This window comes from Penicillium paradoxum (genome assembly GCF_028828445.1).
Source record: "Penicillium paradoxum strain IBT 22861 chromosome Unknown utg000007l_segment0_segment0, whole genome shotgun sequence".
Classification (NCBI taxonomy): domain Eukaryota; kingdom Fungi; phylum Ascomycota; class Eurotiomycetes; order Eurotiales; family Aspergillaceae; genus Penicillium; species Penicillium paradoxum.
This window is the reverse complement of record NW_026643185.1, coordinates 2,951,418-2,975,016: the sequence shown is the minus strand read 5'-3', so window position 1 is coordinate 2,975,016 and position 23,599 is coordinate 2,951,418. Positions and strand designations below refer to the sequence as shown.

Here is a 23,599-nt window from a genome sequence, read left to right as displayed (position 1 = left end):
TGCGACCCTCATGGCCTTATTCTCCTTGCAAGGCCCAACACATCAACCCGAGGAGTTATCGGCATCCCATGCAGCACTGAAGGTATCTCTAAGTTCCGCGGATTCAAAGCGCCCAGTCATATAGAGCTTTTGAACCACAGCGGGATCTCCGACTTTGTTCTTCCCATCATTAGACATTTTTCGGTCTCATCATGGTGGAGAATGGTCATGACTTTGGCTTGCAGGGAAAGATACTGCCTAGCAGGTACCGAGGCACTTCATCCCAAGGACGTGGTTGACATAGATCGGACTAAAGCCCTTTATGCATATTGGATGGTGCTAATCCCGCCGTAGCGACGTCGGATAATCCTGCAGCTAGCGTTGAAAGAACTTGCAGAGGAAAGTGTCCGAATCAATATCTCGTGGCTTGAGCACAGGCCAACGATATGCCGTGACATCATCCTCTCTGATATGGACTGGGGCAGTTGGGCAGCATCCATGTCCTTCAGTTGACATCCTGCCGTATTCCTCGCCGCATCGATATCCTGTTCAGGTTGTCATCATTCCGACGTAGGATCAATCTATATCCCTGTCCACAGTAGGGATCGGCAAGGAAAAGCTACCAATAACATATGTTGTTATTTCGGGAAAAACGCTTAATGTGTGGCTTGTGGACGCTCACTGGAACTCTTCAGCGACGATCGTTCTTCGGATGACGTGCCGCACGCGCGCCTCTTCGTCAACATTCCTAATCCGCTATCATCGAAGGCGACACGATGCTTGGAATACGTTTCCTTTGAATCTTGACTAGTATCAAGGTGAATACAAGCAGGGAACACAACTAACAGCTTATTTCTGCAGCCTACTTAAATACCCTCATCTCCACTCAAGAATCTAAATCAACTCAAATCGTTAAACACAAATCATATTATACCATCCATATTGGTCTCCACACAAGCTATCTCAATCTATCAAAATGTTCCATCGACGTCGTCCAGCTGTCACCACCACTAGTACCAGCAGACCTACGCTGATGACCAGACTCAAAGGTCGCAATGCGAAGTCGCGCACGGTGAAGACCACCACGACCACCCACCAAAATCCCACCGCCGGTCACACTCGTGCCGGCCCGGCCCATGTCGGTGCTACTCACGCCGGCCGCACCGGGAAGGGCGTTGGTACTCGAAGACGCTTTGGTACCCGGAATCGCCATGGAGCAACTGCTACTCATACCCACCATCGGCGCAAACCTACACTAGGCGACAAAGTCTCGGGCGCTATGTTGAGGCTGAAAGGAAGTCTGACGCATCGTCCTGCAGTCAAGGTATGAAGCAACACAACGCTACTTGAATTTGTATATGAGCTAACATCCTATGACAAGGCTGCTGGAACTCGCCGCATGCATGGCACTGATGGACGTGGAAGCCACGCCCGCCGGGTCTACTAATTGATACCTTGTATACTGCTACGAGTCATGAACCATGCGGTCTCTTTTCTGTTCTTTGCTGTCGTAATGTCTGAATTTTCCCCATGCGCAACTGTATTATAACATCCCGCGTTTTTCGATGGGCTTTTGGGTGGGCTCAGACTGAATTTGTGATCTTCAAGCCCAGAACCCGATTTTGCTTCGTTTTCTTGAATACCCTATGAATTTGATCTTTTTATTCTGTTATAAATGAGCCTGATTATGGATATTGAATCCCTCAATAGCAAGAACTGCTGTACGAAATCAAACATTCTATACTAGTTGAATATATATACAAACTACCTGCACTTCATAACATCTTATGAATAGAACTGTTCAGCATGGAGCACACGATATGACCATTCTCTAGTGAAAGTAAAGTCAATTTCTTGATCTCACGATGTTTTGTGAGTTTACAATACTTCCACTAATGTTAGATGGCAATTCTAGCCCATCAGACTTGGTGGACTGCCTCCCCTTAACTAATAATGCCAATCCGCCGCACTCAGGGGCCATCCAACGGGCGCTTGAACGATACGACCCCCTTGATCTGCCCCAGAAGACTGCCTGGCCACGCCCAAGCCTCCAAGCCTTGTTTGATCACTAGACATTTAGCGGGCGCTCCACTTCATCCCTTCTGCTGTCTGGACATTCAAGACTAAACATGCAGATGTCGATGAAATGAACGTTGTCAAGGGACATGGCCGTTTTGACACCCCTCAGTTGATTTGACTAGTTGCCCCGAATTGGAGAGACAGCACTGACTGTTGGAGAATCGGATACGTCCCGAGTTCCCCGCATTGTGCGTCTTGTAGTAGGCCTTTTGACCCCAATTTGGCCACATGGACCTGTTGAACCAGCTATTAAGCGGTTCTAATACTATGATTGTATTGGCATGCGTCAAATAGTTCGTGAACAAGGATATCCAATTCTAGAAACATAAGAAACATCAGAAACAGAAGAAACAAGAGAGACTTGGAGTAAAAACAGAAACCCATGTCCCGGGCCGGGCGATAAGCCCCACCAAGATGTTACATAAGTGCGGGATTCTCTCCAGGTCTTGAGGACTCCCACTTGGACTACACTCACTCTTCGAATCACATACAATGCCGTCCCTACAAGAGAGCAAGCTGGCCTTCATCGGCGGTGGCAACATGGCCTCCGCCATCATCGGTGGCCTGGTCGCCAAAGGCATCAACAAGCAGAATATCTACGTCTCCGAGCCATGGGACGTCAACCGCGAAAAGATCGCCGCCCTCGGAGTACGCACGACTACTTCTAATATCGAGGCTGGAGCCGATGCCGATTTGGTCATCATCGCCGTCAAGCCCCAAGTTACCAAGGGCGTGTGCGAGGAGCTCGGTAATGCTTGGTCGCCGCGCGCAGAGCTGCCCGTTGTCCTCAGCATTGCTGCCGGTATCACTCTTGATAGCATGCAAGGATGGTTGAAGACCACTGATAACCGTATCCCTCACACTGTTCGCGTCATGCCCAACACCCCCGCCCTGGTGGGTGAGGGTGCCTCAGGCGTCTTTGCCAGCGCGGATGTCACACCAGCCGAGAAGGAGCTTGTGAATGCGGTTCTCGGAAGCGTGAGCCAGGCGACCGAGTGGGTGGAACGGGAAGCACTTCTCGATGTCGTCACGGGGTTGTCTGGTGAGTTCTCCTTTTCTTGAAAAGCCACATATGGCGTGTCATCACCGCGCATCAATTTAACTTGATTAGGATCGGGACCCGCCTACTTCTTCGCCATGGTCGAACATTTGGTCGCAAGTGCTACTGCTCTTGGTCTTCCTGAAGACCAGGCCACTCGTTTGGCTAGCCAGACATGTCTTGGTGCAGGTAAAATGCTGGCTGAGAGCTCTGATAGCCCTGGTCAGCTGCGTAAAAACGTGACCAGCCCCAATGGTACTACCTATGCTGCTCTCCAGACATTCGAGGCCCTCAACTTTAAGGAGATTGTGGACAAGGCTGTCCAGGCTGCCACCACTCGGTCCGCTGAGTTGGGCGCCAAGCTATAGAGATGGTATTAAAGAAAAATAAATAGATGGAATCTGTGAAGTGCAGCTCCCATGACTATGCGCGATGCAAAAAAGAGAAAAAAAGAAAAAACAATCAATTGAGTGCCTCCTATTGTAGGTGATAGATCTCGTAGACCTCCAACTGCTCGACTTGGAGCTGGAAGTGGCCCGTGCGCGGACGCTCTCCTAAGAGCTCGACGGTGAAGCTCCATCGCCTCTCCTTAGCGCTCATGCAAACTATGTATCAGCAATAATGGTGTCTTTTTGGCCCTGGAAGGTGAGCCTTGGGATGATATTGTCTTTCGTTGACGGTCGCTAACTATATCAAGGGCGATGACAACTCTGCAGCTTCATTTGAAAAGACCTTGTCCACGCTCTCGACAAAGATCGCGCAAGCGACCGCACAACTCGACCAGGACCGTCAGTCTTCCCGACGGTTTAAGGCTCTCTGGACTCTCTACTCAACATTTGCCTATCTATTCTACTCCATCATTCTCGCCTTAGTGCTAGGATGGGAGAGCTGGGGCGTCAAAGAATATGCCGCTATCGCGGGCGGGCCAATCCTGTACGTTGACGTATACCTCGCATACTCGACCACCGCTAACACCTATCTCTCTTTCTATCAGGATCTACACCGTGCGCAAGACTGGCGTCACGCTTTTCGAATACCGAATTTCCCGCATCCAGCAGCACCTCGACGACTACAACAAACAGCGCGAGGAGACGATCGAGAAATTGAAGATAGCTACCAAGTACAACTCCACCCAGCAACTGCTCGAGAAGTATGGCGGCGGATCTCCCAAGCCTTCGCCAGGCCCAAAGGCAGATGGCGACAAACGCCAGCCTCCTCAGGAACAACAACATGCGGCCCGTACCGGTCTCCCACCGCCACCCACTGCGAACATCCGCCCTCGTTCCTTCTCATCGCTGCCCCCAACCACCCAGCCCTTCCCTTATTCTCCTTCTCCTCCCCTCGAACTAGCCCAAGGCGGCCACCAACCCCAACAACAACAACAATATCCACCCTCTCCTTTCCCCCCCTCAACCACCCACCGACCAATCTGGCTTTGCGCCAAACGCATTCCCTCAAAATGGGGAATACATCGAACAACCACACTGGTATGACCGTATCTTGGATGTTCTATTGGGAGAAGATGAGACCCAGCCTCGCAACCGGATGGTTATGATCTGCGACGCGTGTCGCCTTGTAAACGGCCAGGCACCACCCGGGATCAAAACACCAGAAGAGCTTGGCCGCTGGCGATGTGGCAGCTGTAGAGCCTGGAACGGCGTGGAAAGTGAGGCAACAAGGATTCTCACCAGTCTACGACAGAATTCTGTGTCAGCCGAGAGAACCTGGGAGCCCGTGTCGCCGGCGGATGCTGATAACCAGTCCTCCGAGGGCACGGAAGAGGGTGTGATGGTAGCTTCCAGCTCGGAAGAGCAGACGGAGGCTTCTGGCTCTGAAGTAGAGAATTATATGGAGACAACGAGGGAAGAAGAGTCACCAACCGCACCTGTGCGGCGGTCTAAGCGTACTGGGAAGTGAGACAAGGGAACGGAATAGACTAGGGTTGAGTACGCTATTTACAAGTGGTCATTACCTGCTACATTGCTATCAATTCCACTCAGAACAATTCAATTACAGCGTTCATCAAATGGTATCTTAAAAAAAAATGGAATATTCACAAGCTATTCAAGCGACTCAGTGTAAATCTTCCGGGCTCCAAGTTTCAAGCTGTTTTAGGTTCCAAAGGGTGCAAGGTCAAGTACTCGATCGCAACATTGGCGACTTTGACTTCAGCCTCCTCGGCAGAAGCACAACCTTCCACCAGTGCGATCTCGTTTTGGTTGACAATCGCCGAGCATCGATAGGTAGCCACACCTTTAGCTTCAATCCTCTTCCGCTTGAAGACCAACGTGCCGACGCCCTTCACCATGTTCTGCGCGGTGTTGCGCGGATGGACAACATCAACTTTATCGGCAATAATGCGCTGGACGTACCACACAAGCCCGATACGTTCCACGAATGCATAGCAGACATCCAGGTTTCCACCACAATCGATGAAGATCGCACCAATGACACTCTCGATGATATCAGACAAGAATTTATCCGGGCGCAGACGGGCAAACAATTCCCACGGGTACTGAGTCCCGTTTCTCAGGGCGTTATGGATCTCTTCACGAAGAATCTGGTGTCGCTCGAGACATGCCTCGCGGGCGGCGTTGATGTTGGGTCCATGGGAGCGGAGGAAGCGCCATAAGTGGATCTGGTCGTAGTGTGGCACTAGGTAGACTTCGCCATTGTTGAATTGGGGGACGTGGTTGGGTTCATCTGGAGCGCAGAGCTCCATGCAAAAGAAGGCGAGTAGGTTGGCATTCACAACGGAGTGTTTCAACTGTGTCATGGGGCCCTGGTCCATTTCCACGGGGTGGGCTGCTATCACTGCCATGACGACCATGTCGAGGACAGCATCGCCAAGGAACTCGAGGCGTTGGTAGGATTGTGTGGTTGTATCGTACTCACAAGATGCATGAGTGAGCGCTTCAGTCAAAAGAGCAGGATCATTGAAAGTGTAGCCGATCAAACCGGCCAATCTTTCGTGATTGATTAGGTTACTCACGCCCTTGCCTGGTGGGAGAATGGCGGGCGAAATATCGTCCGTGAAAAGATCGATTTCAGGCAAAAAGCGATGGAGACAAGCTTGCGCTCTCCGGATTCCACCATCTATGTATGCTGCGCCAATGAGGGATTCGACAACATCTGCCAGGACCTTCAACGACAGTTTCCTTTTGGCTGTTGATGGTTCCATCTTGTTTCTGATCAACGGTGCGGACCATTTCCGGGGCGTGAATCGATTTGTGAGGATGAAGGAGTCAAGACCAGTATCTAGGGCTGCACGAGCCAGGCGAGTGTTCTGGACGAGCTTGTCACGGCTTTCCGACAGATACCCTTCGTGCCAATTCGAATTCCGGAAGAAGAGCTGGCAACTGACTGTAAATTTAAGAACGGAGTCACCAAAGAACTCGTATCTCTGATAGTTGGTACTGGCCTGTGCAATGGGCGCACTGATAGCCGTAATGACATGGCGGATGTGTTGGATCCCCACTCCTCTCAGAACAGTATCGTTCAATCGATGGGCCACCAATGATGCCTCCAGCCGATCGAGAATAGCAGAAATAAAGAGCCCAAAGACAGCCTGTTTCACCGGGAGTTTGTCGATATCGCACGATGCAGCAGGGACAATATAGGACTTCTTTGGTGCCTCTGCCTCTCCATCTTCGGCAAGTGCCATTGCACGGACTTGAAGTAAGTTTCGTCGACGCGGGAGTGATGAAGAGTCCACTTCAATAGGCGAGGATTTTGTGATTTGGACTGGCACAACCCACCTGTTGAATGTGCGAGGCTCGCTGAATTTGGACTGGTCGCGAACGATACCCACTGGAGGCGAAGTTGGATCTCTTGCATATACTTCCAAAGCGGGCTCCTTTCCATCGTATTGCGCAAGCCATAGGCCTAGTTTTTCATGTGGAATATCAGGCACAAAGAGGGCAATGTAATCGCGTTCCTCCCCACGCGGGCGCGAGCTGGGGGCCTGTAGATAGAGAGCTGTGATTCTTCTCATTTGCTCAAGTTGGTCAACTGTCGTCTGAAAAGACGCTGCTTGCGGATGAAAGGAGAGGGTTAAGGTGGTTTCGAGATCCCAGTAGAGAGGAATAGGGTCCGGTATCCGAGTTAACCGTGGCAAAATTAAGGACACAGCTAGATCATCATCTACAGAGCCATTTCTGCATATGTGCAGTCGTGTCTGACACAACTGACCGGAAGTCCAGCCCTGTGCAAGGTCTACATAGGGATCATACTGTTCTGCAGCCTCCACAATGGACGGAAGATTCTCCTGTTCTGAGAACCTCAGCTCTGGCTTCCGTGTCAATGGCAACATGTTGTCGTTGACCAACCCATACGCATACAAAGCCTTGTAGGCTTGGAATGCTGTCTCCTTTCTGGCTGCCCGCTCCGTACGCCACCAGGATTTCCCTGTTGTTTGCCTAACAGTCGGATGCACGGAATTTGGCAGGGTAACGGTACCCAAAAGTAGTCCAGCACTATTTTCCTGGAAGGAGAACGTCGGTCGCTTATCAGCATATTCATCTGTTGGTAAGACGTCGCAGAAGTGGAGCAAGTGTTGCACTGCATCGTCTGCTGTCAAGACCGCACTATCCAAGTCAGTTAGTAGAACTTCAACAATGGCTTAGAATGCGCTTATTCTGTCCTCAGACTGCCCTTACTTGGTTTTTTCTACCCAGAGTGTTTCAGTCACATTCTCCTCCTTGACTTCATGTTCCAACATTTTCAGGCGCTGTCGCTCATCATCTTGATACGCTTTGATCATTGCTTGCTCAAGTTCCTGCCATCTATGAAGGCTCAACGAATCGTCTTGAGTTGAGATGAGGACAGCGTATGTGGATTCTTGATGTCGAGCACGACCACGTCGCTGGACAAAGGACTTCAGGTTTGCTGGCTTATCATAACAAATCACCAAGCTGCATGCGCTTACGTCAATGCCTTCCTCGAGAACATCTGTGGCAATGATCAGGTTCTTTCGACCAGCTTTGAACTCATCGAGAGTATCCCGCTGCATATCCCGATGGAGTAGGTCACCCAGAGAGCCTTTGCGGTTTCTATCGCTCGACCAGCCAACATAAGCAGCGCACTGGAAGCGGTCTCTTGTTTTGGAATGATGAGCCAACAGGCGTGCTAAAACACCAACAGTAGCTCGCTGATTGGCAAATAATAGTCCAGAAAATCCAGGTCTATCCATTTTCTCAAGGAAGTTTAGAAGCACTTCAAGTTTGGGGGATATGTGAATATTCTCCTCGTCTGGATCAGGCACAGGCATTGCGAGCAGTAGTTCCAAGAGATATACCCTTTCCATCCGGTCCAAATGTGACATTTCAGTGGCATCTTGGATTGAGCGTTGAAGTTGGTCAATCGAAGCACTGATAAAGAAGTCTGCGGCCCAACCCCCCAGCTCTTCATAGATGTGACAGCTGCGCGCCTGAAACGTCCTTAGTTGCTCGCTGCAAAATGTTTTACCTGATGCAAGAGCTTGCTGGAGCTCAGCGGTCTTTTCCTTCGACCGCAATGATTCGATCCAGGGGTCATCTTCTATGTTGTAGGCACTGCAACAATTCATGAGTGGTGAAAGTAGTCGGCTGCCAATACCGTAATGCATTTCACCAAAAGGAGTGTAATTCAAACGCTCTAGATGGGGACGATGTGTATTTTCCAGGAGCTCAGTGCGAAAGACCCGTGGAGTCCTACATACTGCGTTCAAGTTGGATTCGATCGTTCTGTGAAAATATGGTCAGAATGCAGTCGTGAGGCAGACTGAGATCCAGACTGACTCGAGCTCATTATTGCTTGATCGGACCACTGGGCTAGCAGTGAGACCCAAAATCCGTGGTACGGCATCTGGACCAGCCCTCAACAAAGCAGGATGGTAATGGTTCTGCATTATCTTGTTTGCTGGATGACGTCGTGTACAATGATGAGCTGCATTACACATAATATCAGTCGAAGCTCTCAAATGTCTTGCAAAATGTCACATACCCTCATCAAAAATCAGTAGAGCAAGTCGGGACATTCGAACGAAACCATGAGTCAAAGCATCAGCAAGGACAGCATATGTGGAGACAACAACGCGCACATCCTTGAGGAACTTGTCCCAAATTCCCTGGTCGGTCCAACGATCAACATTATCAAGGCCCGTCAGGACTTTAGTCTTGACTGAAGGTATCTGGCTATTGATGACTGCATGTTGTTGAAGGGACAACGCCACAGTCGGGGCAAGAAACCAGATGAGCTGTGATACTTGTGAGCCTAGAACATCTTAGAAACATATAAGTCCAATCACTTTGTTTCGAGAATTGCCAGCCTCGAGTTCATCTAAAATCCGTAAAACAGCACTGAGATAGACAATCAGATAATGTTCCGATAAATGAAGTGTCACCACAAAACATACATATGGGTCTTTCCACTCCCTGTATCCATCTACAACAGATCATCAGCATGTGTCTCATGTATCAGACAAGAAAGCGTACCGCGACAATGATGTTCTCTTTGCGGCTAGCTTCCAACATCTCGAGCTGGTAGCTACGAGACCGGTAGTTAGCCCCATCGCAGCCCACCATAGCTGTTGAGTCCATGATGGGATAACGCTCCAAATGAGATAGGTCAATAGAAGTGATTTACAGCAGAAGAAAGCAAAGCAGATGAAAAGAAGACACATAAAAGATGAGAAGAGTGAAGAGATGGAATCTGTTTGTTGGTGGGGGTACGGCGTCCCACAACGGCCATCGCGCAGCTTTGGGCCAATCAGCGTCAAGGCCTGGGTATTTCCTGAATTGTTTGTATACTTCAGCTTGTCTCGTCCACTTGGAGATGACCGTACTGCCTCTAAAGATAATGATGTTTATCTCTTCGCTACTACTGGAGCTTGGATATCTTGCGGATTGGTTCAATCTGGAGTAATCTTGCTCTGTACTCAGGATATCAGGAAAGGGCAACGGAAATGGACATACATAGATGTATATTGATCACGAATTGGACATAAGAGGATTGTGAATGATCCAAAAATCAAACTGTAGGCTCATAGTTTCACCGCTCCGAAGTTATACCAGTCTTCATTGAGCTGCTGCTTTGTTCTTCACTCCGGAGGATTGGGGTCCTTGAAACGGGCTCTATCAAGCAAGGTTACATGAACTCCTGCTCCTATTTTCTGAATCTGGTCCCCTGTAGGCTCAATACCTCTGACCCGGTCCCAAAGTGAGAAGAACAGCAAGTGGAAAGTCAGAGTATTCAACTCAGCAGGTTCCTCGTCAGTACACCGAGGTCTCCGGGACAACCACTTGGTCACCCCAGACACTCCCTGCCTATTTTACACAACAGAGTCGAATCTTCGATCAGTACGAGCACTAATTTCACCATGAGGAGAACATTTATTGTCAATATTGGATCAGTGATCTGTTCCATGGGATGTTACGGTATTATATCGAAGACCTACACCGCAACCGCCCTACAAATCCAATGTAACCAGAAGCAGTCGGTCAGCAGCACTCATTCGAGAGAACCTGCGAGCAAGCACTCCTGTTGTGGCATCCAGCCTATTGTGTGGAATATATCAATAGCATGAGGCCTGTGGCTGAAAGGTACATGAGCTCCCGGGTCAAGGATTCCTCACAGTCCCATTGATCTACGGTAATCATGTACCTTCTTAATTTCTGAAAGTCTTGACCCTTTTTGGGGCCTATCTTTGAATTCGATGATTCTAGTTGTTCAGATTGTGACAGTGGCTGCGTAAATCTACATGTAAAGCATTTACCTTGTTATCTATGTTTTGTTTATTGTGTGTAAAACCCGTCATTGATATCGATTCCCTTCGCTAGCCCCAATTTCGTTTCCTATTCCAGGTCTTCTGGACGACTTGGTATCTCAATGTCTAGCGAAGGAATACAACGTCAATTTCTTCGAAGAAAATGGTTCCTTTATAGTTCGGGAAGTTGTGAGACTCACTTCCAAGGTTGAAACCATGGAAATATAGTCATCATATCAACGAACAAATATTCAGCTCGTATGTGTCGAAATAGGATGTGTATATATGACAGACTTAGCAGATATTCCTCTTCCACTCTTACCATATCTGGACGTAGGTCAGGAACCTCCTCCAGGCCGGCTGTCTATAGTACTTGTCGAGCACAGCTATCTCGTCAGGGCCCAAAGGACGTCGACCAGTCTTGCAGTCTGCCGTTCTTGGATCCCTCCAAGGAGTGCGATAGATAACCTTGTATCCAATGGTGAAGGTGACGATTAGCAACAACCCAAGGATGTACTGGAAAAAGTTTGATGCACTAAACCCATCGCCACCCTTGATGGAAATTAGCTCTAGAACAAATCTTGGAGTCATGATAACAGCTTTGGAGAACTCACGGGTGGTTCAATGCCCAAGAATACACAGCAAACCAAGAGGAACACCGAGATAAGCATGAGCCATGCTGGTGCAAGCGGCCAACATGAGGATCTCCAGGCGTAAACTTCCGTGAAAAGCGGGTCATTTTGTGCTTTCAGAGCACGATGGAAGCGCCAGTTGACAAAAGAGATGATAATCCAATTGGTAAAGAAAGACGCACTGGTGATTGAAATCAACCAGTTCAAAACAGTGAGACCCCCAGCTAGATTGTGTGAGTAGATACTTCTTTCATCATGAGTTTTATAGAGCCTCTTACCAGCAATTTGGATGTATGACAAGACAACTGCGATTAGGCAAGTGATCATCAGTGCCATCCGTGGACGCCCCTTGGAATCTACCTTAGCAAGGCCTTCCCAAATGAGCTTCTGGTGAGCCATGCTTCTCAGCACTCTGGAGGCTAGATATACACCTTCAGCAGCAATAGCAAGTACACCACAAATCATTCCGGCGTTCAGGACAGAGGGAATTCCCGGGATGCCAGAATCCTGAACGGCGATGACGAAAGGCGAAGCTGCGACGCCGCTACCTCCGAGAAGGCGATCATCGTCCGATGGAACCAGCACTGTAATAAATACAACGCTTATCACATAAATGAAGTTGACTCGGAAAGGTACAAGTTTTGTGGCATGAGCCATAGAGAATCGGGGACTTTTGGCTTCGCCTCCCATAATACCAATGAACACTTGGTCGCCGACTGCCCACACTGCAAGGATAGCACAGTTGGCGAACCCCTAAAATTGTGAGTAAGAGCTTTCAAATTGATAACGAGTAGACATACTGAAAATCCGTTGAGGAAGGGCGGAAGTTCTGTCCAGGTGTCTCCGCGGTGCATAGAGCCATTGGGTCCAGCTCCGAGAACGAGGGCTAGGGAAAGCACGATGATGATGAGGAATATCACGATTTTGATGATGGATGTTACATATTCAAACCAAGCAAAGACTTTGTTTGGTAAAGCGAAGATAGCCAAACAGGCGACCAAGAATATTGTTACTTAAAGATGTTAGCAACCATCGCTACTAACGATGGAAGGGTGTGTCTACTTACTCGTAGCAGCTAGCGGTATGGACCCTTCGGCCCAATATTGAACCAGGACGTTGAAAAACCCTGCCTCAGAACCAACAATAGCCGTCCAGCCTACTAGGGTTAGCAGTGGCGTCTGGCTTGCATAAGATTTGGTCACATACCAAGCCACTCGGCAAACCCTGCACCAAAAGCCAGAGCAGGGTCAACCCATCGATCTGCATAGTCGATATAGTTTCCAGAAACCGGGAATGCGATTGTCATTTCTGAAAGTGACTGCAGAACCGCCCAAACACAAGTGCACACCATTGTGTAAGCGATGAGCATGTTGCCCGGGCCACCAGTGGCTAGGGCCTTGCCGGTGGCAATAAAGACACCACTTCCGATGTTGGAGCCTAAAGAGATAATCTTCCTAGATGTGAGATGCTTTCATACAAATACACTGATCATCATCCACTAGAATCTCACATGGACTTGACGGGGTGAAAAGGATCGATGGAATTGACCATTCCTGGTCTCTTCTATCTGTCCCACACCCGCTTCTCCAGTCGATGATGACGGCTGGAGACTGTTAGCCTTCTCTTTGGGAATAACATCATTGTGGTTGGACGCCTTGGGCGACGCTTCGAACTCGGACATGGCTATCAAATACTTTGGTGCATTCCTCTATCTCAAGTACAGATTTCAGAGTGAAAATGAATAGATATCATGAAGTTTGATGGGGAGGATTGATTCTTTTATAGGGGTCCAAACACGGCAACACGAGAGAAATTACGTCCATATAGTCGACCTTGAGGACCTAGGTAGCCATGAATGATTGGTAGACCTTAGTATCTACACTCGAATGTGGTAGGTAAGTAACTCCAACACCTTAGCGAACTGACTTCATCGGCTGGCTATTGGACGGAAACCAGCCGTGCGGTCCACTTCCCCGCGTCCCCAGGCGTCTTCGGGCTTGCGCCGCTTCTTGCCCGCCGTAAGACGTTGAGTGCGGCACTTGATAAAGTTTCTCTGCGATCTGAGCAAGGTTTGCATGTCCGACCATTCTGTATTACGAGAGGCCCGAGGTTGGCAAAGAAAGTGCTTGCTGGCGATCCCTTCGCCAGCAGGGAGGTCTTGCGCGTGGGCAAGTATCTTGGTCCCGCATATGTGTCCTCTCGAACTTGGGCCGAGAAATTTCCAGGTGAGGCGCTCTAAGCTCATATTAGAGTGTATAGGGCAGTTTCGGTGGCTGTTATACGCCCAGGAAATCTTCAAAGGGCTTTGATGCGATGCCCGGTGGCACGACCCTTGGCACCTCCCTTTGAATTGATAGACCGTACAGACTTGCGTTGTCTAAAATTTGGAAACGAAATCCGGACGGAAATATCGAGCAAATATGAAGGATGAAATACATTCTCCGCCGACGTACTTTGGTTCACATATCGCGTCCGGAGTAGACAGAATCGATGGAAACCTCATCTTTAGCGCCAAGGTAGGAAGCAAGGCATTATCATAAGCGCAACACCCTTGAGCTGAAGTGACATCACTTGTCTAATCTGTTTAAACGAGAAAAGTAAGAAAGAGAGGAGAATAGGAAGGTGATCCGCGGCCGTGGTTCTGATTGGAAGTTGCGTGTAGTTGGGGGCGACCTTGGCACGCGTTTTATTCCCTTTTCGGAAATCATTTCGAGAGCATTTGCCTCGAATCATCAAAGACACAAAATCCTTTCTAAAATCGAAGGTAATCCACATTTCTGAGATCTCTCCTGGCATAGATTCAACATCATCTTCCAAAATGAAGCTCTACTTTGCGCTTTTCCAGTGCAGATCATCTCCGTGGGAATATATATACTGCGTTTGTACATTCAGACTTTCATGCCGAATCCATATCGTCCAAGAGCAAGATATTGCAAACCTTTCTCTTAGAGACTGTTCCTAGGCCGAGTCCCCGAAGAAACCTCCAGAGCCATGCCAGAAACTCTTGATCTGTCGTTATTGAAAGGAACTCCCGAGCAGAGGGATGCTATCTCGGCGGCCCTACTAGACATACCCAAAACCCGTGGAGTGGTTAAATTAAAGAACCATAGTCTCCCAGAAGGGCTCATCGCAGAGATGTTTGACTATGCAAGATAGTTCGATTGAATGCAACTTATAATCTTATTAACCATAGACCCCAGACTCGTCAATTCTTTTCTCTTTCATTGGCAGACAATACGACTGCCAAACATCCCATTGAGGCAAATCTCAACCGTGGCTATCGTTTTCTCGGAGAAGAATCTGTTTCTTCCATTAGCGGCTATGAGAAAGGCCTTTCTCAAGGGGAATCAGTTGGGGATAGTTAAGGCAATTCTTCCCCGTCTAACCCCTTTCCTATCTGGGCCCGAGCGGAACCGACGGTATGTAGGATTCCACCTTCATCATAACAACTACCCCTCTACTCCATAGATAGCACATGCTTCGAATGCAAAATCTCATAAAATTAACCCTCATCAATGGGAAAGAGTGTATTTGGCGATTGAGTGCAGATAGTGCTGCCAGACACTGCTACTCGATGTTCACAGGTCTGTTAGAAGATACATCTGCCTATTCAGTCTGGTCTGACGATAGTTTTAGATGCTGAACGTCGAGACGTAAGTTTTCAGCTTGCTTCCCCGATATCTGATCGGAATCCCAGCCAAGCACTAGTTGATCTGGAAAGATTCGACTCAAATACTGGGTACTCTGAACCATTCCCGGGTTTCCGGGAACCTTTTGGAGCTTTCAGATTGCAGCAGCATGGCCAATCTGAGGTTTGTACTGAATCTCTTAAACGCTTTTGTAAGACACCAACAATACACCTGATGTCCCCAACAGTCCTTCCGGTACAGATGATGAAAGGTGATTTGAACAAGCGACGTGCATATCTTGTTCAAAGGGTGAATTCATTTGGATTAGGCTAAGATGAGGATGACAAATTATAGAAAGACCCTGGTGATAAACACAGCATGTACAACACATAGAGGACTGGTCTAGAGAACAGAGATACCGATCTCGGCGGCGGAGGAGATCCACAACGGAGCTCAACATCCTTCCAAAGCTGGAAGGATGGCTCGCCCTGGGATGGGTGGTCGTGGAAGCATAGGTGGTCGGATGGTCATCGGCAGGGCAAAAATGACTTCACGAACCGAAGTATATTATATCGATGGGCATGCATGTACTCGTACTTCGTATGCCGTCAAAGGTCCTCCAGGGTGTGGCTTTGGTTCCAAGTCGCCTATTCAACTCGTAGGCTATGGCAGTATACGCTGACCGCCTTCTACCCCAACGTTGTTACGTAATCTGCGTTTAGTCAGATCCCGGGGCCAGATCGTTGAGACCGTAGCAGGAATGTACCAGGGAGACCTCACGAGTGATAGGTGACGTCTAGAAATGGCCATTTTGTCAGCGCATCATAACAGTCAGAGTGGACCTTCGGAATCCAGCGTCTTTCGGGGTGTTCCACCAATGAATCGATCCCTCCACGAAGCCCCCAGACAGCAGTCTTCCCCGCACGCCCGGATCATTCGCTGAATGGCCAATGATGAGGTGAGGAAAGTCGGCTGAAGGTCATTTGGTCGGTCTTCTCCAATCTATTCTCGATATTTTGATTATTTTAAACTAGCATGGCATGGAAATCCCGCCCCCAGGCATAGAAGCTGCTCAATACCCGAGTCGTCATTGGATCCACGAGGTTGCAACCATTTAAACTGCGGGGGTGTCCTCTTTCCGGCCTCCTCCCTTCTTTTCCTTCAACTTTCTCTCTTTTCCTTTCAGAGCGTATTCCATCATGAGTGAATGTCCCGTTGCACACAAGAAGAGCAATGTTGCTGGTGGTGGCACCCGGTATGGTTCCTCATTCTTGGGGAGGCTCTATCCCTGGCACATTTGATAGACCTTCCCCGCACCTCATTATGCTGCTAGGCGCTGACGTTGATAACCAGCAACACTGACTGGTGGCCCAACTCCTTGAAGCTGGGGATCCTCCGCCAGCACACTGATGCCACCAACCCCCAGAGCAAGGACTTTGATTATGCTGCCGCTTTCAAGACCCTTGACTACTGGGGTCTCAAGAAAGACCTCAATGCCCTTATGACTGATTCCCAAGAGTTCTGGCCGGCTGACTTTGGTCATTATGGTGGTCTTTTCGTCCGAATGGCATGGCATAGCGCCGGCACATACCGAGTCTTTGATGGACGCGGTGGTGGTGGCCAGGGCCAGCAGCGCTTTGCACCATTGAACTCTTGGCCCGATAATGTCTCCCTTGGTAAGGGCTGGCTAAACATTGAAAGAAGTTCTATATCATGCTAATGTTTGAATTCTGTGTTCAGATAAGGCACGCCGATTGCTTTGGCCCATCAAGCAGAAGGTGAGTGCTAGATACAAAGCCACACATTTCCAAAATTCTCAGGACTAATTGACATACTTAGTACGGCAACAAAATCTCTTGGGCTGATCTTTTCCTTCTGACTGGCAATGTTGCCCTGGAATCTATGGGCTTCAAGACGTTCGGATTTGCTGGAGGACGCCCCGATGTCTGGGAAGCCGATGAGTCAGTGTACTGGGGAAGCGAGAATGTTTGGTTCACCAATGCGGCTCGCTACGAGGCCGAGACTCCAGAGGAGAAGTCCAAGCAGAGCGATATCAAGACTCGTGATCTAGAGGATCCGCTGGCTGCTGTCGTCATGGGTTTGATTTATGTTAATCCTCAAGGTCCCGATGGAAACCCCGACCCTATCGCTGCTGCCCGAGATATCCGTATCACATTTGCTCGTATGGCTATGAATGATGAAGAGACCGTCGCCTTGATTGCTGGCGGTCACACTTTCGGTAAGACGCACGGTGCTGCTGCCGCCGATAATGTCGGAAAGGAGCCCGAAGCTTCTGGCATCGAGTCACAGGGTCTCGGATGGCACAACAAGCACGGCTCCGGAGTCGGCACCCATGCTATCACCAGTGGCTTGGAGGTGACATGGACCAGGACCCCCACCAAGTGGAGCAACCAGTTCTTCGAATATCTGTTCAGGTACGACTGGGAGCTGACCAAGAGTCCCGCTGGTGCCAACCAATGGGTCGCCAAGGATGCGGACGATATTATTCCCGATGCATTCGACTCCAGCAAGAAGCACAGACCTCAGATGCTGACCACCGATCTTTCTCTGCGTTATGATCCCGCCTACGAGAAGATCTCTCGTCGTTTCCTTGAGAACCCTAACGAGTTTGCTGATGTATTTGCTCGTGCCTGGTTCAAGCTGCTGCACCGTGACATGGGCCCTCGCGCTCGCTGGTTGGGCCCTGAGATCCCCAAGGAGCTTCTTCTCTGGGAAGACCCCATTCCTGCTCCCACTCATGCACTGATTGACAACGGGGATATCGTTGCCCTGAAGAATGAGATCCTCAATTCCGGTATTGAGCCTACCAAGTTGATTGCCACTGCCTGGGCATCGGCTTCTACCTTCCGTGGTGGTGATAAGCGCGGAGGCGCCAACGGCGCGCACATTCGTCTCGCTCCCCAGAAGGACTGGGATGTCAACAACCCCGCTCAATTGCAGGAAGTCCTCGGCGTTTTGGAGAACATCCAAAGCCGCTTCAACAGCGCTCAGAATGGCGAGAAGCGTGTCTCAGTAGCCGATCTCATCGTCCTTGCTGGAGGTGCCGCCATCGAGCGATCCTCGGGCATTCCTGTCCCCTTCACACCTGGCCGCAACGATGCCATTCAGGAACAAACCGACGTCGACTCTTTCAGCTGGCTCCGACCTTTCGCCGATGGCTTCCGCAACTACGGAAACTCGACTCGCCGTGTGCGCACTGAGCAACTCCTCGTTGACAAGGCTCAGCAGCTGACCCTTTCCGCGCCCGAGCTGACTGTCTTGATCGGTGGTCTGCGTTCTCTAAACGCCAACTGGGACGGATCCAACAACGGTGTCTTCACCTCCCGCCCCGGCCAGTTGAGCAACGACTTCTTTGTTAACTTGCTCGACATGAACACTGTCTGGAAGCCCACCGGTGCTGACAGTGAATACTTCGAGGGCTTCGACCGCAAGACTGGCGCTAAGAAGTGGTCTGCTACCCGTGTTGATCTGATCTTTGGTCACCACGCCGAGCTTCGTGCCATTTCTGAGGTCTATGGTAGCTCCGACGCCTCGGACAAGTTCAAGAAGGACTTCATTGCTGCCTGGGATAAGGTTATGAACCTGGATCGTTATGATGTCCCCTGCTTCCCCGTGACCGGCCGTCCTCGTCTGTGAATTATCTGTTGATTATAATTATGTCTGCTTTAGTATAATATTAGCCCAGTCACTTTTTCTATGATACGGATGATTGAATTGTTCAATATTTGCACTGTCTAGATCAACAAGATCTCATTTCCCTAAGAGGTCCCCTCTCTTTGCCCTCGGATCATAACCTGAGGGACCAGGGTAGTAGTTCTCTATATCTTCGTCCGACTGTGAATATGCTTTTATGTGGCAAGGCCAGTATGAGCCTGGTATGACAGCTCCTCCATTACAGATCCAAGGCGTAACAACCTGGTGGATCCCCGAGCTAAACACCGAGACCGTTATGTCCGCAGTTGTCCGCAATTGTCCGATAATACAGAGCAGCTGGTTACACCTATTTAAATCCAGACTGGCAATTGAACAAAAGCACCAAATCCAGTTTCTCCTCTTGAATATCCCATAACTGCAAGTGATTTAACACAATGGCTCTGAAAGTTCTCATTTGTGGCGGAGGTGTTGCAGGTCCGGCATTAGCCTACTGGCTCGCCCGAATCGGTCACCAAGTCGTCATCGTCGAACGTTTCCCTATACTACGAGCTTCAGGGGCCCAGATTGACCTTCGTGGGCAGGGCATTGAAGCCATCAAACGCATGGGACTCATCGACGTCGTTCGCCAAAATCTCGTCGACGAAGCGGGCGTGTCCATCATCGATTCCAAGGGGAATGTCAAAGCCACGATCCTTGCCAACAAGTCTGGCAAGGGTGCACAGTCTCTGACCTCTGAGTACGAAATTATGCGCGGAGACCTCGTGCACATATTACACGAAGCAACGAAGGAAAAAGTGAATTACGTATTTGGCAAAACGGTGAACAGCTTCAAAGAACACGACAAAGGGGTCATTGCATACTTCTCCGATGGCTCGTCCGATACATTCGATTTGCTCGTTGGAGCAGATGGACAAGGCTCGCACATTCGAAGGGACATTCTACCCCCCGATGCTCCTAATGAATACCACCAACTCGGATTCCACTTGGCCTATTGGTTCATCCCATGGGTTGAAAGCGACAACAACATGTGCAAAGCATATCTCAGCCCGGGCGGCCGCATGATCATGTCCAGAAGCCACAACAAGATAGCCACTCAGGTTTACTTCTTGCTCAGATCTGACTCCGAGGAGGCATGCAAGATTCCGAAAGCGCCGGTCGAGGAGCAAAAGCAATTCTGGGCTGACAAATTCCGCGACGCAGGATGGCAGACCGATCGTTTTATCAAAGGAATGGAAACTACAGAAAATTGGTTCTGTCAGAACGCTATTCAAATCAAGTCTGATACTTGGCACTCTGGCCGGGTTGTGCTTCTCGGCGATGCCGCACACTGTGCTTCTCCACTGAGCGGCATGGGGACCACAAGCAGCCTAATCGGCGCCTATATTCTGGCCGGTGAGCTTGCTTGCAGTGACGATCTCTCACAGGCTTTCCAAAAGTACACCCAAAAAATGCGGCCATTTGTCAACGAGGTTCAGCAGCTCAACATTTCGTGGATGCGGCGGGCTCTCCCCGAATCGCAGTGGGCAATTTCCATCATTCATCTCTTTGTCGGACTGGCCTGTTTCCTTCGAATACCAAAGCTTCTCTCGCGGTTTTCAAGTGACAGGGATGGTTCCTGGGAGCTCCCTGATTACCCTGAATTGGATGCTGATCGTGATCGGCCCGAGGTTGAATGAGCATTGGGGCAGGGATAGATGGGCTGATCGCATACAGAGTATGGAGTACGGAGTACTCCGTACAAATACGATGTTCACAATCCAATCTGTTTCCAAATATCATTGATTGGCCAGGCTATAGCGGGTATTGCGCTTGGCGGAGTCCAATCTAATAATATGTCGTATGTATTTCTTGCTGTGCCCTTCAGCCTTTGGACTTTTCCAATAGGCTCGATGTACGTGTCACCCATGCTTCACCGTTTCAACATAATGAGAGAGCACTCGCAGATACTCATCAGAGTGACTTATTAGATTGCGCTGTGGGCTTAACGCCGGGTGTGATACATCCACAGGTATAGGGGCCGCAGGCAACGGGAACTCGCAAATGACACTGGCCAGCGAGGCTATAGTACGGAGTAGATTTTGCCTGAATAGGTACGTTGCTACGAGGAGCTAATCTCATATTTATTGCTCTCTTCATGACTTCATTATGCATGATAAGCGACCATGTGCCACGCTTTGGCCACGCTTTGGCCATGTCTTGCCCCTTGCCCTAAATCCAACGCCAAGCGTCGAGTATCAACATCCATCAGATTTCTATTGTTTTCAACCTCCCAACTGCATTTTACACACGGCAATCGCTCATTCAGAAGCGAAAGTCTGGGCTGCAATCGGTGAGCACGCCACTAACAAGCAAATGTGATCAGTGCACAAAGTCTCGTTGCGTTTCTTTGTTTGAGATCCCGAGGATCCCTGTTTGGCGCGCCGATAGCCCCCTCGACTTTTTCTCTCTGCTCTGCCGCGTCCAATAAGCTCGTCAACCAACATAATTAAGGGGGAAAGTCGCTCTCACTCTGCTCTGATCGCTTCATTAACGATCCCCAGATATTAGTGTCACCAATGGCTCGGGACCTGCAATTATGACTTGTTCTCAGAACGCAACGGAATATCTGTTCCAGATCCCCGTGAGCTAGTCTCTCAATTCGCCGTTGTAGCTTCTCATTAATGAGAGCATGACTCGCGATTGGCAGACCTCGAGACCGGCGCCATCTTAACCTTATCCTGGTGTCATCCCCCGTGAGATGAGGGGCTCGTGGCAATTCCCTCCAATCTTCGAGGACGATCAAGGTCTATGTCAGCCCGGTGGGACCTGCGTCTAATCCGTGCTCCATATATCTCTTTCCTTTTCCCCCGGCTGATTTATCCGCATGGTCAACCCTCCCCATACGCCATGGATACCCTAATGAGTAGCCTCCCTCGGGAGGTGAGCGCCGTTCTAAACGACAACTTCGTTATCGTTCAGGCAATAGCCATGTTCTCCATCGGCGCATGGAACTCATTGGAAGTGGTGATCAATATATTTGAACGCTTCAAAACATATCGCGGGCTATACTTCTGGAGCATGCAAGTTGCCGCCTGGGGAATACTACTTCATTCCATAGTAGCCCAAGCCCGCTACACTCGGACAACCCCTAGCCTTCCGTTGGAGATCCCATTCATCATCGGCTGGATGTGCATGGTGACCGGCCAGGCAGTAGTGCTTTACTCCCGATTGCATCTCGTTGTCCACGACGTCCGGCACATCCGGTGGGTTCTCTGGATGATCATATCGAATTTCTTCATCCTCCACGTCCCAATGATAGTACTATTTTTCAACCTCAACCACACAGAATTCAAACAACCAGCCTTCATCTACGACCGCTTCCAAGTCGTCGGCTTCGCCATCCAAGACACAGTCATCTGTGCGATCTACGTGCACGAAGCCCTGCAAGCACTCAAACCCGTCTTCGAATCCAAAGGCATCCAAGGCCGAAGAATCATCTACCGTATCATCCTCGTCAACCTCTTCGGCATCCTCCTTGACGCCTGCATCATCATCGTCGAATTCAGACTGCATTACATCGCCATCAGCTTCAAGACCGTCGCTTACAGCGTCAAGCTGAAACTCGAGTTCCACGCTCTCACGCAGCTCCGCGAGCTGACACGCACATACCCGTGCACGCTATGCCAAGGCCATGAGGGTGTTCCTCGTGGTTCAACCGATATCAACCTCTTTGATATGCTGGATAGGCCCACGCCGCAGGATAGCGAGGCCCTGGGCGTGACTAGCTTTGGGGGTACCGTGAGCCCGGGCGCTGTGCGCTCGGAACGCAGCAGTACACATGGGTTTCACGATGCAATGCGCCAGACGAGCTCGACTGCGGGCTCTGTTGGAACTCAAGGGGATTATCGGTCTCGGATCCGATCGATCGATACACGGTCTACGGTTGAGATGACATTGTTTGAGTCGCCGAAGTAAGACCGGATGTTGGTCACTTCAGGGGGCAGAGTTCCTTTTTGCGTGCGTGATTGTATATACTACGAGATGGACTCCAACTGAGTATTGTCGGGTCATCACTGGGCGGCTACCTGTTTTCACTTTATACCCTCGTCGCTAAAGACGTCTTTGCTATTGCGGTTGCTTTTATTGTCACTGTTGCTTTATGGTTTGTAATACCTACTTTCTTTTGGGCTTTTATGTTTCTATTGAAAAGTTTGTATGTATTCATATAATACATTGATTTGAATTGCTACATCCGATCCGTCCCTAACCATGGCATTGGAATATAAAAGCAAAGAATCCCCCCCCCCCCCCACAAAACCAACCCCCTCCTTTACAAGCCGACAAGATGATAACAGGAATGTGTGAGATGAATGCGAAATGTCAAATAGGGTATCTGTTTATTGTCCCAAATAAAATAAAAGAAAACGCCGAAATGAATGAAACGAAACAGGCCCAATGCGTATACCAAGGCCTGCCTATGCAAACCCAAAAAGAAAAAGAAAATTTGTGGATGTAGCTCTGCCACAAAGAGGGCCGTGAAATGCATCAACATCACGCAAAGCATGTGAACGTCAAATGGTAGAGGAAATGCGCAAGGAGGAGCCAGAAAAGACAGAAAAGGAAGAAAAGGAAGAAAAGAAAAAAAAAAGACAAGAAAGACAAGAAAGACAAGAAAGAACAGAAAGGCAATCGCTCGCCAACATTTCTGCAAATGCTAAAAGAGCAGGCAGGATAAGCGAGCGAGGAACGGGGAGCAGAGCTGAGCAAAAGTGACCTGAGAGCGGAGGTTCTGCCCAAACAGACCTGGATGGCTGATTTGTCTTTGTTCTTAAGCGATTAGGAT

General features: G+C 49.5%; 8 protein-coding genes across 8 annotated transcripts; 6 read left to right on the top strand and 2 right to left on the bottom strand.

The window, feature by feature from the left end:
• Positions 1-955: 955 nt before the first annotated feature.
• Positions 956-1,426, top strand: N7457_008632 (uncharacterized protein; the record flags this gene model as incomplete). The annotated part of the gene is made up of 2 exons (XM_057179675.1): positions 956-1,303; positions 1,361-1,426. 2 exons carry the CDS (start codon positions 956-958, stop codon positions 1,424-1,426), a joined length of 414 nt encoding a protein of 137 aa, XP_057028061.1.
• A 1,124-nt stretch (positions 1,427-2,550) lies between these two features.
• N7457_008631 (pyrroline-5-carboxylate reductase family protein) lies at positions 2,551-3,465 on the top strand (the record flags this gene model as incomplete). The annotated part of the gene is made up of 2 exons (XM_057179674.1): positions 2,551-3,100; positions 3,170-3,465. 2 exons carry the CDS (start codon positions 2,551-2,553, stop codon positions 3,463-3,465), a joined length of 846 nt encoding a protein of 281 aa, XP_057028060.1.
• A 253-nt stretch (positions 3,466-3,718) lies between these two features.
• On the top strand, positions 3,719-5,014 carry N7457_008630 (uncharacterized protein; the record flags this gene model as incomplete). The annotated part of the gene is made up of 4 exons (XM_057179673.1): positions 3,719-3,742; positions 3,795-4,030; positions 4,092-4,584; positions 4,685-5,014. 4 exons carry the CDS (start codon positions 3,719-3,721, stop codon positions 5,012-5,014), a joined length of 1,083 nt encoding a protein of 360 aa, XP_057028059.1.
• A 184-nt stretch (positions 5,015-5,198) lies between these two features.
• N7457_008629 (putative RNA helicase/RNAse III) lies at positions 5,199-9,675 on the bottom strand (the record flags this gene model as incomplete). Its single annotated transcript, XM_057179672.1, has 7 exons — positions 5,199-7,683; positions 7,756-8,820; positions 8,875-9,022; positions 9,080-9,332; positions 9,384-9,435; positions 9,492-9,520; positions 9,571-9,675. The coding sequence occupies 7 exons, from the start codon at positions 9,673-9,675 to the stop codon at positions 5,199-5,201; spliced, it is 4,137 nt and encodes a 1,378-aa protein (XP_057028058.1).
• A 1,484-nt stretch (positions 9,676-11,159) lies between these two features.
• On the bottom strand, positions 11,160-13,154 carry N7457_008628 (uncharacterized protein; the record flags this gene model as incomplete). Its single annotated transcript, XM_057179671.1, has 7 exons — positions 11,160-11,393; positions 11,456-11,697; positions 11,752-12,226; positions 12,274-12,485; positions 12,540-12,629; positions 12,680-12,923; positions 12,984-13,154. The coding sequence occupies 7 exons, from the start codon at positions 13,152-13,154 to the stop codon at positions 11,160-11,162; spliced, it is 1,668 nt and encodes a 555-aa protein (XP_057028057.1).
• A 3,147-nt stretch (positions 13,155-16,301) lies between these two features.
• Positions 16,302-18,759, top strand: cat2 (bifunctional catalase-peroxidase Cat2; the record flags this gene model as incomplete). The annotated part of the gene is made up of 4 exons (XM_057179670.1): positions 16,302-16,357; positions 16,456-16,778; positions 16,843-16,880; positions 16,942-18,759. The coding sequence occupies 4 exons, from the start codon at positions 16,302-16,304 to the stop codon at positions 18,757-18,759; spliced, it is 2,235 nt and encodes a 744-aa protein (XP_057028056.1).
• A 452-nt stretch (positions 18,760-19,211) lies between these two features.
• N7457_008626 (Monooxygenase FAD-binding) lies at positions 19,212-20,453 on the top strand (the record flags this gene model as incomplete). The annotated part of the gene is made up of 1 exon (XM_057179669.1): positions 19,212-20,453. One exon carries the CDS (start codon positions 19,212-19,214, stop codon positions 20,451-20,453), a length of 1,242 nt encoding a protein of 413 aa, XP_057028055.1.
• A 1,210-nt stretch (positions 20,454-21,663) lies between these two features.
• On the top strand, positions 21,664-22,731 carry N7457_008625 (uncharacterized protein; the record flags this gene model as incomplete). The annotated part of the gene is made up of 1 exon (XM_057179668.1): positions 21,664-22,731. One exon carries the CDS (start codon positions 21,664-21,666, stop codon positions 22,729-22,731), a length of 1,068 nt encoding a protein of 355 aa, XP_057028054.1.
• Positions 22,732-23,599: the final 868 nt, after the last annotated feature.